At 41.2% G+C, this 13,887-nt stretch overlaps 1 protein-coding gene across 1 annotated transcript in view; it reads right to left on the bottom strand.

The window, feature by feature from the left end:
- Nucleotides 1–13,887, bottom strand: part of LOC143793404 (uncharacterized) — a 229,410-nt gene that overhangs the window by 42,235 nt on the left and 173,288 nt on the right. Inside the window, exons 9-11 of the mRNA XM_077280351.1 lie at nt 10,930–11,027; nt 10,690–10,807; nt 1,703–2,817 (exon numbers count right to left, since the gene is read on the bottom strand). Coding sequence (XP_077136466.1) covers nt 1,703–2,817; nt 10,690–10,807; nt 10,930–11,027 — 1,331 coding nt within the window. The remainder of the gene's footprint in view (nt 1–1,702; nt 2,818–10,689; nt 10,808–10,929; nt 11,028–13,887) is intronic.

The raw sequence follows: 13,887 nt of genomic DNA, 5'->3' as shown, positions 1-13,887 counted from the left end.
CTTAAACTGAACAGAAGGTCATAAGCAGGGAAACACCCAAAAACTAGCAGAACTTATCTTAAGCTGAAAATGGACTGGCCAACAGAGAGCTTCCAGGAAAGGACTGAATCCACAGGAGAAACATTGACAGCTGGCATCCACTACAGCCAAAAGTCCAGTTAAATAACAAAATTAACAAAGAAAAAACACACCGGCGCTCCCAGAGGAGTATGCTATGTCCACTTCCTCATCTCATCTTATTGCTTTCACATCTAGTTAGCGCGGTGTCTTTATTTATTTATTTCAGTTAAATAACAAGGCCAGAGTACCGATTAGTGAACACAGCTGCTAAGTTCCACTTGAAACCACCAGAGGGAGCCCAAGAGCAGAACTCCCAAAAATACCATTCGCAACCACAGGATGGAGCCCAAGAACGGAATTCACAACAGGCCATGCTTGGTCTTAAATTAAAGAGAAATTCATAAGCAAACATATGATACGTCTGTCGTCACTCTGTGATCTCCCCAGCCCGAGATATGATATGCAGGTTTTTAATAACTTTCCAAAGGGGGTGTATCCAGCCAACCAGTGAGGTCAGCACAGGGGGAGACCCTTGGTTTTGGGCAAAGATATAAAGCTCAGATGTTCAAATAGGGGGGTGTCATTTGCCCGGAGAAGCAGCTAGCAGGAAGCTGTGCTTATGTACCATTTTCCCTTTGGAAGATTCTCCTCCCCTCATCCGCATGTCATACCAGTGACTGAGATGTAGTAAGTTCTTATCTTAATCCTTTTATTTTGTAACTCTTTTGTATATACTGTATTTTGTCTTCTTTTGTAATATATTTTGTATTTTTGTAAACAGTGCCTATATTTTCTGGATTAAATCTATAAAATGTACTAGTTTTGTTTTTCCTTGCTCTGTGAACGAACCGCCATGTTCTCCGTGCTAAATTACGCTACCTTGTGGGTGGGTTCCTGTCCCGATTTTGGTTTTAATATCAAACGAGGAGCTGGTGGTAGCAAAGTGTTCTGGGGAATTTGGGAGACCCTGGCAGTGACAGAACAGAGGTTTTTGTGTGTATCTCCTGCCTGAGACTGGGAATATACATATCGCCCTCACTGCAGAGTGTCCAATAGCCAGTACACGGCAAGGCAGCCTTTCTGGCGACTACTTATCCTAGTTGCAGTTCCCTGACAGACCTGAGGGTAAGGGGGGAGCCAGAGAGCTGCAAGTTCCTAACCGGAACTAAAAGTGGGACACACCAATAAATCCCTGACACCCACCAAACACCTATGGTGAATCCTGAAGAGTCAAGTTATCATCACTCTTCATCCATCATCCAGGCAAAAAGAGAGCTAGTTCTTGAAGAAGGGAAAAAAGATAATGTATTATGCAACCAACTTGCCCATTCCATGCCTAGAAAGACTTCATGCTGTGCTTAAAAATCATGGAAACCATACAAAATGCTAGATGTAGCTTTTGGGATGCACTCATTTTTGCATCAACTAATTTAAGTAAAACTGAAGATTTTGTAATGAAATTTATATTATTAGTCTTACTTTATGTTATTAAAAAAAAGTTCTATGAAACTCAGTATTGGCAAAATTTTTGAAATTGTTCTTGTGTTCAGTGAGATATTAATTAAAATCTTACCGATCAAAGGGGGTGTACTCATTTATGGTGAGAAATGTTTATTAACATTTAAAAAACACAGAACAATTACAGTTTATTTCCTGAATGCCTTCTCTCGTGTTTTACAAGACATGATTTATGCTTAAAAGATTTCCCACATTCTAAACATGAATACGGCTTTTCTTCGCTATGACTTCTCTCATGTTGCACAAGATTTGATTTATTTGTAAAGCATTTCTCACAAAATGAACATGAATACAGCTTTTCTCCTGTGTGAGTTCTCTCATGTTTAACAAGGCCTGATTTATTTGTAAAGCATTTCCCACATTCTGAACATGAATACGGCTTCACTCCTGCATGAATTCTCTGATGTTTAATAAGATTCCCTTTATCTGTAAAGCACTTCCCACATTCTGAACATGAATATGGCTTCTCTCCTGCATGAATTCTCTGATGTTTAACAAGACATGATTTAAGCTTAAAAGATTTCCCACATTCTGAACATGAATACGGCTTTTCTTCGCTATGACTTCTCTCATGTTGCACAAGATTTGATTTATCTGTAAAGCATTTCTCACAAAATGAACATGAATACGGCTTTTCTCCTGTGTGAGTTCTCTCATGTTTAACAAGGTCAGATTTATTTGTAAAACATTTTCCACATTCTAAACATGAAAATGGTTTCTCCCCTGTGTGAATTCTTAGATGTATGACAAGATGTGATTGATGGCTAAAAAATTTCCCACATTCTGAACATGAATATGGAGTCTCTCCTGTGTGAATTTTCTGATGTATAAGAAGATTCCCTTTATATGTAAAGCATTTCCCACATTCTAAACATGAATATGGCTTCACTCCTGTGTGACTTCTCTCATGTGTAACTAATCGTGATTTAGCTATAAAGCATTTCCCACATTCTGGACAGGAGTATAACTTCTCTCCTTTGTGCTTTCTTTGTGTTAAAAAATCTGAGCGTTTAGTAAATTCACACTGAAATCTTGTATCCATGTTGTCACCTGGAATTATGGTTACAATGCGAGATTGCTCAGGAGAGGGTTCCTCGTGATTAGGAGGATTATAAGAAAGTGAAGTACTGTGAAGTCCAGGACGTCCATGAAGGGTAGTGAGGTTTTCTCCATTAGAATGCTTCCCGATATCTACTTTTTTACAATTCAGTGATAAACCGTTATTCTCACATGGATTTCCTGAGGATGAAAGATTGAAAAAAATCACATCTAATCTACAACACAAAAGAGATTTCTAAATATATTTTATGAAGCTTACAATTAAAACAGCAGTCGGTGAAAAGACCGGTAATAAGGAAGACAACGACATGCCACTTGACAAAAACAGTAAGGTTTTTAATATTAGAGTTAGGACTGTCCCAACTACGGTCACAGTGACGTGGTGGGATGGTTTTTGCATTTTTTTAATCAAAAAACATGTTAACTAAGTAACCTATATTATTTTCATGCACTATTGTTATTTATTTAATTCAGGATATTCAATCATTGTTTCTGTCTTTGTTTTTTTTCCTGTACAGTGGCCAGTGTGAACGTGCGCTTACACGCTACATGCACACCAGTCTATATCCCAGTTTATACCTTTGTTTTATTTACATGCCATAATATTAGCATAATGATGGGTAAAGTGAATAACACTTATAAACTGTTAACAATGGCACAAGTCAGGGGTGGTTTCACGGGTTTACATGACAGAGAGGAGTCAGAAGACCGTAGCATCTGATTTCTCCTATTGTTCCACTGATGAGAAGCACTTCACCTTCATATTAAATGGTGTAAGTTTCTTTTAGCAGTGCAGGGGTTAATCAGCTCTGTTGAGAGCTCCTGGAGCATTTAGGCTCTCAGCTGTGCACTGTTAGCGACTCCCATCCCCTATATAATCTGGGCCCTGGTTAGCACTCACTGTCAGAGTAGCTTATGCTGCATGGCTGGAGGTTTTTGGTGGTTGTTACTGGAGAAGACGTTTGGTGGCTTTATCTGTGACTGTTGCTTGGTTTTCAGTGTGTGAGAATTCCTTTTCTTCTCCTACTTTGGTTTTTCCCCATTCTCCACTCCCCAATACATCCCTCTGTTTGTGTGAGTATATTTGTATGTTTGGTATTTTCCTTTATCCTTGTTGGTATTACCACTTATTATTGTATTATGGTACACTACTAGCCCCACACACACAAGAGTGGAGAAGGGTACAGACTGAGGGTGGATTCTGGAGCTAAGGCTAGGTACGTGGCCCTGTCATCTTCACCATCAGAAGTAATCCGGGGAACAGGGCGAGCTAGGACGCCCCCTATGGTTAGGGACAGGGAAGGAGACCCTGGTCCCGGGACACTCGATAACCGAGTCGTGACAGGTGGCATAGATTAGACAGCAAAGAGACAGTTCTTAAAGGAACCAGTCATATACCCCTTTAATGTACCATCATATCCATTCACTATTGTAGCAAGCTTCCAATCATGCCCTTAATGTAGAAAAGTGTCCATGCACTTAAAAATGGAATGTTAACATTTCAGTACCATATACAAATGAGATCGACTAGTCACAAAGGTGGCCCTATATCCAGGAGCAGTCAAGCAGTAATCATGTCCTCAGTTTACCTAAGGGCAGGATAGGAAACCTTGGAAGCCTGCAATAGCACTGAAGGCACATTAACTCCTTCAGGATCAAGCCACTTTGTACATTATGTAAGTTAATGGCCAAGCCTCATTTTACAATTCTGACCACTATCACTTTATGTGGGAGCTTCGGCGCTGAGCCCGCTTGTTATCTGGCACGTCTGCTGATTTCATCAGCTGACATGCGCCCGTAACAGCGGCTGGTGGAATTGTGATCCACCCACGGCTGTTAACATATTAAATGCCGTTATCAATCTGACAACATGCTTCCGCTAGAAGCACGTCAAAAACCCCGCCGATGGGTTGGCATGACAACCCGGGGCCTGCAGGGGACCCCTGTTGTTGTTAATGTCAAATTACAATGAGCGCCTTCCTGTGGACGGCCCTCATAGCAAATGAGCATTTCTGCTACACAGAGCAGGGTTTCAGCCCTGCTACATGTAGCACAGTCAATCAGATGATCGCAGCTTCTAGTCTCCCATGGAGACTACTGAAGTTAGTGAAAAGTAAAAAGAAAATTAAAAAATATAAAAGTTCAAATCGCCACAATTTAAAATAAATCAAAAATATATATATAAAAAAATATATATATAAAAAAATACACATTTATCGCCGCGTTCAGAATCAAAATGTAAAAATAATCTGATTGGTAAACAGCGTAACGTTAAAAAAATCTAAATGCCAGAATTACATTTTTTTGGTTGCTGCAACATTGCAATAAAATGCAATAACAGGCGATATAAAGATCGTATCTACCCTCACCTAGTCCAAAATAATATATATATATATATATATATATATATATATATATATATATATATATATATATATATATATATATATATATATATTTTGCAAACTTTTTTTTTTTTTTTAAGTGGTGAAAAAAATCTAAAGAACCTAGACATGTTTGGTGTCTGGGAACTCATAATAACCAGGAGAATCATAGTCGTGGGGCAGTTTTAGCATTTAGGAAAATGGTAAAAAAAAAAATCCAAAAAGCAATTGGTGAATTGCACTTTTTTTGAAATTTCACCGCACTTTGTATTTTTTTTCCCATTTTCCAGTACACAATATGGTATAACCAATGATGTAGTTCAAAAGTAAAACTCATCTTGCAAATAAGTCCTCACATGGACATATTGACCAAAAAAATAAAAAAATGTATGGCTCTGGGAGGACAAGGAACAAAAAACAGAAATGCAAAAACGAAAAACTCCAAGGTCTTGAAAAGGTTACAAATGAATCCCCCATCCCCCCATGTTGTTTTGGCCCCAAATTTTTCATTTTCACAAAGGAAAAGGGTAAAAATGATCACATAATTTGTTACACAATTTCTGCTGAATGTGACAATACCCCTTATGTGGCTGTATAGTACTGCTTAGCCACATGGTGAGACTCAGGAGGGAAGAAGTGCTATTTGAGACTTGGAGAACAAATTTTCACAGAATAGTTTGCGGACTCCATATACAGAGCCCCTAAGTGGCAGAAGAAGAGAATCCCCTCTCAATTGACCCCATTTTGAAAATTACACCACTCTCAGAATTTATCTACAGGTGTGGTGACGATTTTGACTCCATGTGTGATTTCCAGAAACAAGCAGCAGTGGATGTTGCTAAATGAAAATATGCCATAATAGTGCCCGTACATTCTAGTACTCGGTACGTTGTGGTGCCTGTACATTGTAGTGCCCAGTACATTTTAGTGCCCAGTACGTTGTGGTGCCCGTACATTGTGGTGCCCGTACATTGTAGTGCCCAGCACGTTGTGGTGCTCCGTAATTCTGAAGATATTAACCCGTAAATTAACTGGGTTCTTCTCACTACAGTAATGCCAAACATGTGGATACTAACTGTGGTTTAGGCACACTGGGGTTCAGGAGGAGGGGTATTTGGAAGCGCAGATTTTGCTGGATTTCTGTTGGTGGGAGCCACATCACTTTTCCAGAGCCTTTGTAGTACCAGTAATGTGGACACCCCCAATATTTCTGTTAACAAATGAGGAATCTGAGTGGGGACTTGTTTTTTTTGGGTTGAGTAGAAGCTTTTATTGGTGGCATTTTGGGGTAAAGAACTTTTTGGATAGTATTTAACCTGCAAGGCTCTACGCTGAGCACTTACATCGGGGTTTCCATCTAAATCTAAAAAATATGTGATTCAGATGACATCCCGAGAGATCCATTCACTATAATGAGGCAGCCGAGTTACTGCGGACTCTGTTCAGTGGTGTCCTTCTTATCAGTGGTGCACAACACTGGTTGACCGTGCATTTATACAAGCCTAAAAAGAGAGACACCGTCGGATCATAAGACAGACCAGGGCTGTGGAGTCAGTAGGCTAAATCTCCGACTCCAACTCTGACTCCTCAATTTCCATGACACCGACTCCCTCATACATGGCTCATGTTTAAGTTTAAGTGACAAATTTACTGTGGTAAAATGGTAACATCAGGCTTTTAATCATTATTATGATAGAACATAAAATATATTTATTGGAATACAATTTTAGAACAAAAAAACTTTTTCATATTTACAATGTATTATACCCTCTGTAGTAAGTGTAAAAAAAAAAAAAGTTTTCAACAAAAACTTACTGAATAGCATTTGTGCAGTCTATGAATTTGTTCTGAGAAATAGTATCGCCTCCAGATCCTCCTTCATAATGACCTCACATCTGACCTAATTATTTTAAGGCTAGACTAACTTGGGTTGGTGGCAAAGCAGTAACCACATGGGCGACATCTCTAACAATTTCAGGGTATAAATGAATTGCATCGTGCAGTCAGTTTTGATGAACGATTGAACTCTTCTACTTCTTTGAGAGCAAGTGAAAAACGTTGCTGAAATATGGTCAATCTGTTTTCTATGGGAGTGGAATCTTTTTCTCTTCGGAAACACTTTGCCTGCTCCAGGTCGTTCAAATACTTGTCGAAATCAAACTTCTCATCTGATGAGGATGAAGGAACGGCAGCAGCACTGGCAGGACCAGAGTCCTCTTTTTCTTGGCCGTCCTGTAGCTCATCCTAACTGCTACCCTCAATCAAAGCTTATTTTCCTTTAGTAAGCTGTTGATCATCCAGCAATATACGATGACTCGGGTCCACATAAACAGCTGCTAGAAGAATTTTATTTTCTAATAGCAGTGTCTCTCTCTGTTTCATTGAAGCAGCAATGCCATCTGCGATTAAACCTCGTCTTTGGGACAGGCAAAACAACAAGTTCTTACACTCCTTTATAAAAAATGCCAGGAGTTAAATCTCAGCTTGTAACTTTTTTAGTCACTATAAATGGGTGATGAAGCAATTCCTTCAATTCAGCCACCTGTGTCCATTGGCCTTCATGTAGTGTTACCTGAGGGTTGGCCATATCTACAAGGGAGGGTTTCAGCTCAAGCAATCGCTCAATCAATAAATAAGTGCTGCCCCACCGAGTGCCTTGATCCACAATTGCCCCTTTTCCAGCACGTCTCTTCAAGATGGAATCAATTTTAGGGCAGTAATAGCCAATTTCCTCACTTTTCTAATCAGGTTTCCAGCATGTCCCTCTTGCAGACTATAGCCCCCGTCACACTAAGCGAGGTCGCTAGCGAGATCGCTGCTGAGTCACAACTTTTGTGACGCAACAGCGACCTCAGTAGCGATCTCGCTATGTTTGACACGTACCAGCGACCAGGCCCCTGCTGTGAGATCGCTGGTCGTGTCGGAATGGCCTGGACCTTTTTTTGATCGTTGGGGTCCCGCTGACATCGCTGAATCGGTGTGTGTGACACGGATTCAGCGATGTCTTCACTGGTAACCAGAGTAAACATCGGGTTACTAAGCGCAGGGCCGCGCTTAGTAACCCGATGTTTACCCTGGTTACCATCGTAAATGTAAAAAAAAACCAAACAGTACATACTCACATTCTGGTGTCCGTCAGGTCCCTTGCCGTCTGCTTCCCGCACTGATTGACTGCCAGCCGTAAAGTGAAAGCACAGCACATGGGTGACGTCACCGCTCTGCTGTTAGGGCCAGCACTCACAGTCAGTGCAGGAAGCGGACGCCGGGGGACGCGAAGGTGAGTATGTACTGTTTGTTTTTTTACATTTTACACTGGTAACCAGGGTAAACATCGGGTTACTAAGCGCGGCCCTGCGCTTAGCAACCTGATGTTTACCCTGGTTACCTGGGGACCTCGGCATCGTTGGTCGCTGGAGAGCTGTCTGTGTGACAGCTCCCCAGCGACCACACAGCGACTAAACAGCGACGCTGCAGCGATCGGCATCGTAGTCTGTATCGCTGCAGCGTCGCTAAGTGTGACGGGGCCTTATCTCTAATTGCCAGCTGCAGCGTGTGCACAACAAAGCACATGTGATGAATAGGAAAGAGGTGTGAAGCAGCTGTTTTTTTAGTTCATAATCTTGCCGAACTTTTTCCACTAAGGTGTGAAGAAACTGGCTGCTGTGATGAGCTTTAGTATCTTTTACTGGCAGCGTCTTAGCAACAATTTTCTTGTTGTCACAAACATCGAACATTGATAGCAAAATAGTTCACTCTGTGACGTGTGCAGACATCTATTTTAAGAAATACAAAGCATCTCGAGAGTCTTTTTAAGATCTTCCTTTTGGTTAAGGGCTTCTTCAATCACTAATTTTCTAATAATTTCTCTTTCAAGAGAAAAACCAAGTTGGTGGGCCATTTCTCAATTAAGAGCTGTAAAAGCTGGTCACGCAAATGATAATGGTACACAGTCCTTCACAAGCTCGATGAGCTGTCTTTCAAACACATCTTCTGTCATTGTTACAGTAACTTTGTCACTTACAAAATATCTTGTAACTGATGTTTGAGACGCTCTTTCCTCTTCCTTCCCTGGCAGGAAGTGCAGGTCTCTGGTTTCTTGGTGCTACTGTGATCTTTTTCAATCACAGCTTTGTAACTTTATGGGTGGCAGTGTTGTAAATGTCTTCTTAGATTGGAAGCTCTTGAAGGAGCATTTTTATCACTGCCTGAGCATTCTTAGATTGGAATCTCTTGAAGGAGCATTTTTATCACTGCCTGACTATGCACTGATTTTGGCATCACAACATTTGTTTTCATCTGGGTCACTTATACACTGACACACGAAATGTTTTTCATCTTGAGTCACTGTAAAATGCTCAAATACAGCTGACTTCATAAGATGCTTCAATTGTAATTATGCTTCAATTGTAATTATGTAAATTTGCTCCAAAATATTTTTGTCCTGTAAAAAAATAAGGTATATTGTAATTCTTGCAATAATATGGAATCATACACTGTATAATTTAGGATATAAATAAACCAATCTTTGCATAAATCAATTGGATAGATGCTAAGTATAAAGTTTGTAAACTATGTTACATAGCTTTATGCTGAACTTTCAATGTCAGGCTTGTCTCAGGGTACAGCTCACTAAATGCTTCACATCATATTTTTTCACAGTCTATGAAGAGGGGAGGAGCGAGGAAGTATGTTTGTGCTGAATCATATTGCAGAACACACACACACAAATATATATGTTCTCATCGATTCTGTTACTGTATTTCTGAATTTGAGAGGTTAGAAAACAGTTTTTCCCCTTATATTCTATGTATAGTGTATATAAGTCATCAGGGCAGCTAATTTCTCCAAACATGAGCTAAGAGGAAAAACAAACTAAAACATCAAGCATACAGAGACAACATATACTGGACTATTGATTTATGCACAGTTTATAGAAAGTTTAGATATGCTTTAGGAAGTACTTACTTTCTTTAATCCTGCTTTCCTGTTCACTCCAGAAATTCTGAGATGAATGCAGGCATTCCTTCCATGTGTGTTTGTTATTTTTCCCCTTATCTGTAGAGGAGGAGCCTCACTACTTATCATGAACATAAACTGCAGAACAGATTCATCTCAGCTAAAAGTCTAGACCTTAGATCAGGAATAGGACAGACATTTATAGGACATTTCATAACTTTCCCAAATTCTTATGAAAAAAATATTCCCCACAAACTGCACTGAACTACTGTACCCAATTTATTATATATTTTAGGAGTCAGTCCATTTTATACCGACTCCACCAAAATTAGCTCAGACTCCGACCCCACAGCGCCTCCCATCTGCCTCAATATCGTGAATCTTCCGGCGCAGATTCTGTCAATCACAAGCTCAGGTCGTTTATATGGCACCACGGGGCTTGTGTAAGAAAATGTGGAAGTAAATGATGGAAGTAATATTAAAAAAGGCATAATCAGGAAAATTAAAAATATACTTTCTAAATCATTAAGAAGGTGTGAAGACGGCCCCATTATTTATCGGTGCACCACCAGACTCCGTACAGGAGCAGCCGCGCCATCACCGGATGTTTCTGCTGTGATGTGGACAGCGGACAAAGCCTCACTACACTGGAGACTTTTACATGATATCACACACCGGTCATCATCGTCACACGCCGGTCACTATTACATACCTGCGGAAACATCTACTGAAATCTCCTCCTTCCCGTCGCCCACACATGGCTGATCCCCCCTTGTCATCGCTTCTTCTTCTGTCTCATCCTCCACTTTAATGTTAGTCAGATCTTCCTCCTGATATATCAGATGTAACAATCAGCATGATACAAGAAACCACCAAAATCTGTGACATCTATGACCTCGATCAGAAATGTCCCCCCATATACAGATCCGGTACAGAGCTCAGCTCCGTCTACCTGATGATCCTCCAGGATGTTGTGATTCTCCTCTGGAGAGTCCTGGGAATACAGAGGACGGCGACATCTCTCTGATGAATTTCTTTCCATGAGTTTGTCTGTAGGAAACACACAGTGATGGAATACAATGGCATATAAAAGTTTGGGCACCCCTGCACAAAATTACTGTTATTGTGCACAGTTAAGCAAGTTGAAGATTAAATGTTCTCTAAAAGGCCTAAAATTAAAGATGACAAATTTCCTTTGTATTTTAGGCAAAAAATAAATACGGTATATTTTCATATTTTACATTTTAAAAAGGAAAATTGGAAAATGCTCAAGTTTGGGCACCCTGCATGGTTAGTACCTAGTAGCACCCCCTTTTGCAAATATCACAGCTTGTAAATGGTTGTTGTAGCCAGACAACAGTCTTTCAATTCTTATTTGAGGGATTTTCATCCATTCTTCCTCTGAGAATTTTTCCAGTGCTGTGAGATTCCTGGGGCGTCTTGCATCCTCTGCTATTTTGAGGTCTCGTCGCAGATTTTCAATGATGGTCAATTAACGGACTGTGATGGTCATTGTAAAACCTTAAGTTTGCGCCTCTTGAGGTTGTCTATTGTTGATTGGGACTTGTGATTAGGACCATTATCCATTTGTAGAAGCCATCCTCTTTTCACCTTCAACAAATTCTTGATGCAAACATCAACACCATAATAATAATAATCTTTATTTTTATATAGCGCTAACATATTCCGCAGCATTTTACAGTTTGCACACATTATCATCACTGTCCCTGATGGGGCTCACAATCTAAATTCCCTATCAGTATGTCTTTGAAATGTGGGAGGAAACCGGAGGAAACCCACGCAAACACGGAGAGAACATACAAACTCTTTGCAGATGTTGTCCTGGGTGGGATTAGAACCCAGGACTCCAGCGCTGCAAGGCTGCTGTGCTAACCACTGCGCCACCGTGCTGCCCACCATCTGTAAAAAAGCTGAAGTTTTATTGAATCCATTCTTCCCTCTACCTGTGAAATTTTCCCTGTGCCATTGGCTGCAACACAACGCCAAAGCATGATTAATCCACCCGCATGCTTAATTTTTGGCAAGATGTTATTTTCCTCAAATTTTGTGCCCTTTTCGTCACAATGTTGTTGTCAGAAAACTCAGGGCCTAGCTATCCCTGCTTCCCAGATTACTTGTGATGGTGAAGACACCAGGGCCACATACCTTGCTGAACTTCTGAATCAGCCCTTATCTGTCCCCTCCCAGGGAAGTGGGGAGGAATAGTGTATGAATATACACAAGGAATTAAGTAAAATAGCTACCAATCTAAAGTATTGTTGGAAAGCAGGGTAGGATTAATAAAATATAACTTTTAATAGTTAATGCTAAAATTAGAGCCCTTTATATAAAAAATCAAAACCAATACAAAAACAACGCACATAAAAACACACAAAAATATCACTTCGCCATAAGATCCAGCGTACCGGATCTTTGCCTCAGCACGTAATGGGTTTATACCCATATCATTAGATACAACCCCTATTAATCATTTGAAAGTCCATATTCCTCATGATTTGACTGATGAAACGCATCGGGAACTGGGGGATTATGGTATGATGGATCCTATGTGATGTCCTGTGGTGGGGTATTGTATGGACAGAAGTGTGTGCCTCCCCTTCCCTAATGGAAATCAGGATCCTTATGAGGTCAGCGAATACAGGAATCATTGAGGAACAACATGAGGCCAGATTGTTCCCATTTACCGCATTGGAATGTAGACCAGGACATTTGATCTACTTGACTTGAATAATAGCTAACCGCTTATGATTTTTTCTGCCCTTTGGATTGGTCTAAGGGTTAAAGCTGCAATAACGATGACAATTACCGTATATACATGTGTATAAGCCGAGTTCTTCAGCACATTTTTTTGAGCTGAAAACACCCCCCTTGGATTATACATGAGTCATTGTCCAGAAAGCCGACAGGGGAGGGGGAGTTTGCCGTCGGCTGCGGTTGTAAATGTGCCGCTGCTAAAGAGAAATGAATATTCATTTCTCTTATAGCAGTGACAGCTGCAGTCGCCGGCTTCCAGAAGACATCATACTCACCCTCCTCCGCACCGTCGCTGCATCTCAGTTGGTGTTGGTCCCAACGCCGGCAGCTCTTCCTGTGCTGGGCGATCAAGTGGCACCGCTCATTAAGGTAATGAATATGCACGCGTCTCCACTCAGACCAACGGAGACTCTGCGATGGCATGCTGGAATCAACGCGATGCTGTGAGGGCACGCTAGAGGAGGGCGGGTAGGATTTTTTTTATTCTAAGGGAAAGCATGAATACCAGTATGGGAGGGGGTGAGCCATGCATACAACGACGGGAACGGGGGAGCCATGCATACAACGATGGGACCGAGGGAGCCATGCATACGACGGGAGCAGGGAGCCATGCATACGACGGGAGCAGGGAGCCATGCATACAACGACGGGACGGGGAAGCCACATACCAGGACAGCGACGGGGGGGTTGGGGAGCCACACATAGCGGGATAGGGATGATGGGACAATGCATACCCAGCATATACTGGAGTCAATAAGCTTACCCAGTTTTCCGTGGCAAAATTAGGTGCCTCTGCTTATACTCGAGTATATACAGTATACCTGGATACGTATTCAATACTATGGCTAAGGCTGGTTTCACATTTGCGGTTGTGTCCGCACCGTTTCTGACGCATACATCCGCATGCCTCTTGATTTCATATCTTTAACATTGTAGACGCAGGTGCATGTGTTTGCATGCATTTGCCCGCGTTTGCTTACGCATGAGTCTTTTCGCGGTGTGCGGCGGGGCACATCTAACGCACCATGTTGCAATTTATGAGGCGGCAAATTTCCATCAAATACGCGCAGGCATGCGCATGAGGATGAGTGCGTTAAAGAAAAACTCATTACTATCTTTGGGAACACATGCGTAC

The sequence above is a fragment of the Ranitomeya variabilis genome, chromosome 1 (assembly GCF_051348905.1).
Source record: "Ranitomeya variabilis isolate aRanVar5 chromosome 1, aRanVar5.hap1, whole genome shotgun sequence".
Lineage (NCBI taxonomy): Eukaryota > Metazoa > Chordata > Amphibia > Anura > Dendrobatidae > Ranitomeya > Ranitomeya variabilis.
This window is presented reverse-complemented; position numbering and strand designations above follow the sequence as displayed.